This window comes from Limulus polyphemus, unplaced genomic scaffold (genome assembly GCF_000517525.1).
Source record: "Limulus polyphemus unplaced genomic scaffold, Limulus_polyphemus-2.1.2 Scaffold6706, whole genome shotgun sequence".
Classification (NCBI taxonomy): domain Eukaryota; kingdom Metazoa; phylum Arthropoda; class Merostomata; order Xiphosura; family Limulidae; genus Limulus; species Limulus polyphemus.
The window spans coordinates 11,056-14,260 of record NW_013672316.1 but is presented as its reverse complement, the minus strand read 5'-3'; the positions used below and the strand labels follow the sequence as shown (position 1 = coordinate 14,260).

Here is a 3,205-nt window from a genome sequence, read left to right as displayed (position 1 = left end):
CGCAAAAAAAAAAAAAGATACTCAAAGTTTACCTATGCTAATTGTTCCTAATTTTAAAGTGATAGGCCAGAGAGAAGGTAGCTAATCAACGGCACCCACCGCCAATTCTTAGACTACTTTGTCTGACCGGATAGTGGGATTTAGCCATTACTCTTATAGCGTACACACACGATGCCAAAGTGCGGAGCGCGTTTTTGCAGTAACGTGCCGTGAGCCATGAATCCTCGGATTCACAAGCCGGACTCGCTGATCAGTAGGCCATGCCTGTGCTTTTTATCTCGGGAAAAAAAAACTATTACCTCGGCCTGCACGAGATTCTCGAGCGTTATTATATCCAAATCTGGAATAGTCACGTATGATTGCGTCAGAATAAATTGTGAAGGACATCTAATTTTTAAAACTCTAATGGTAAATTAAAATTTTGTTTTGTATTCATGACAAAGTTAGTAAGGCTATTTGCCACCGTCCCTAATTTTGAACGACTAATTAGAGAGAAAACAGCCAATCAGCAGTAAACCTATCACTAACCGTCCCCGCTAAGGGATTTACTGTCACCCTTATAACGCACACAACTTAAAAGTGGAGCGAATACTTCGTGGTGTCCCACGAATTCTGCCCCCCCCCCAAGTAGCACAGCGGTATGTCTGCGGACTTACAACGCTAGAATCCGGGTTTCGATACCCATGGTGGGCAGAGCACAGATAGCCCATTGTGTAGCTTTGTGCTTAATTACAAACAAACCCACGAATTCTAAACCGACTCGCCAGTTTCGAAATCCAAAGCTCTACCATGGGACCAACCTACGCCCAGATAAATTAAATGCGGGCTTGTATCGTTTGCACTCATTTGGAATACTATTTTTATATTGTATTTAGAACGTAAGCAGTAAATATGTTTGACGTCATAAAAACAAGTATGCGCACGTTGCCATTTAAGTAAATACTATAGCCGTTAGTAATTATGTTTTTTGTACGTATTTGGTACAGGTCTTAGCGAACGTCTACAACCGAGTGGGGCAGGTTTATTACGGTTTCTATCTGCCTCCAATCCACAGAAGCCGCCGACCAGGAAAGCCTCGTACGCCGCACAACAGCGACCTCTGCCAGGCATGTAAAGACGGTGTGTGTACCGAACGAAGATGATAAGACGACTCGAGGTAACCCAAGCAACAATGTGATCGTCAGTTGAAAGAAAACAAATTATATAGAATAAAATAACCCGAAAACATAAGGCCCTTGCCTTCTAAAATGGCGGGTGATAAATCGGCGAAAAACCTGAGAGGAATTGTGAAAAAAAAAATAAAAACACCACGCTTGTTATTCGATCTTTCAAACTCAATTTCAATATTTTGGGTTTTTTTTTTCCTATTCAAAATAAGTTTTATCGCTTTTAGAAGATAGGGCATACAATATAGTGTTTTTTTATTATATTTGTTTTTAGTTTTTTATTTCAGTTATTATTATTTTGTCATGACCACATTAATTGTGATTGTATCTGCTTTAACGTCAAGAGTCATTGATTTATTCTGTAATATCTATTTGGCTTCGGAGTAAAGATTTTATTGTGTATATTAAAATAACGATTACAATTAATTTATCTCTAGGTTTTTCAAGAAATATTAACTTCAAAAAATTTATTTCAATGAAATATTGATAATGAAAATATAAAACTTGGGTCTTTAAGAATATAGTGTGTAATATTGTCAAATAGAAAAATGAAAGAGGGCGCTGCTATGTGTGTTTTGGGCAAACGGGAATTTCTCCCTGGATACGCCACTGAGAACGTTAGTCCTATAAATAACTTCTTTTTTTTTAATTACTGTACAGAATATAAAATGAAATATTCTTTTTTGTTTAAAAATTACAATATTTTAAAGTAGTTGAGATATTTACGGACGAAAAAGTGAAGCCCTATGAAGAACTAAATACGTTTAATGTTTGTTATTGTACGACAATATAGACATCTTTTCAAAATGCGAACCATCTTAGTTTTAAAGTATTATCAATATGAAGTTTAATTTGTTTACCTAATACACGCACTAAACTAATGTTGTTGCTGTTGCCAAGTGATTGCTAGTATTATTTTTACAAGAAATGTGTCGCTTCCATTGTTAATAATGTGTACCAACAGTTTAGAAATTACCCCTGGAGGCCATTAGAGAAATTTTTTCCCCCCTCTGCAGAACCTATACTAATGTTAGGTAAGTAAATAATAACATAAATAAAATATAGTCAAGTTTTCGACTGTTTCGTGTAATATTACGGTGGGATGGGATGTAAAGAGATGATTCATTTCTGGCCCTGTTCGTAAATAGACCTTTCACGAGGTCCAACTGTATCTCAGGCCGACTCCCGGATTCCAATAGTGATCATTTTTGTATATCTCAATAAGAGAGGCTATACGAGCTGGAACTGAATATCATGAGACGAGTCTTTGGGCACAATAAAGGATTCCAATAGTGATCATTTTTGTATATCTCAATAAGAGAGGCTATACGAGCTGGAACTGAATATCATGAGACGAGTTATTGGGCACAATGAAGGATTAACTTTATATGTCCCACAAGTGGACCTTTTACGAGTTGAGTTTTGCGGGCTCCTGGGGCAGTTGCCTCTGTTGCCTCCACCTATATGTACGATACTGTGACCTATTAAAGAGGTCTCAGAAAATATAGTCGTGTAAGCAAGGACCGAGTGAGACATTTTTTTTTTTAAATATACACCCCATCGTAACAAACGGCCATGTTGGCAGCCAGCCGATTTTCGGTTGGAGCATTTTCATCATTTCGATTAAATGAATTGTCATTTTGGATATAAGGATTGTTTTTAAGTGTGTATAAAAAAAGACTGTAAAAATCGTGATCTGAATTCATTTAAAAATAATACATAAACTTTGTCAGTACACTAACTCTGAAGTTTTGTACTGGTTGTTTTACGCGAGAAATCACTGTCAGCTATACTGTTCCAAAACATATATATATGATATATACTAGCTATAGTACTCGTCCCCTGGACGAAATATATGATTAATGAAAGGTTATCTTAAGACATGAAAAGTTGTTTCCCTTATATATAGCCCCCCAGTGGCACAGCGGTATGTCTGCGGACTTACAACGCTAGAAACCGGGTTTCGATACCCGTGGTGGGCAGAGCACAGATAGCCCTTTGTGTAGCTTTGCGCTTAACTACAAACAACAACCCTTATA

General features: G+C 37.2%; 1 protein-coding gene across 1 annotated transcript in view; it reads left to right on the top strand.

The window, feature by feature from the left end:
- Positions 1-3,053, top strand: part of LOC106473995 — a 36,070-nt gene extending 33,017 nt beyond the window's left edge. The window contains exon 5 of the mRNA XM_013934681.2: positions 987-3,053. Coding sequence (XP_013790135.1) covers positions 987-1,142 — 156 coding nt within the window. The 3' untranslated portion in view covers positions 1,143-3,053. The remainder of the gene's footprint in view (positions 1-986) is intronic.
- The last annotated feature ends 152 nt before the right edge of the window (positions 3,054-3,205 follow it).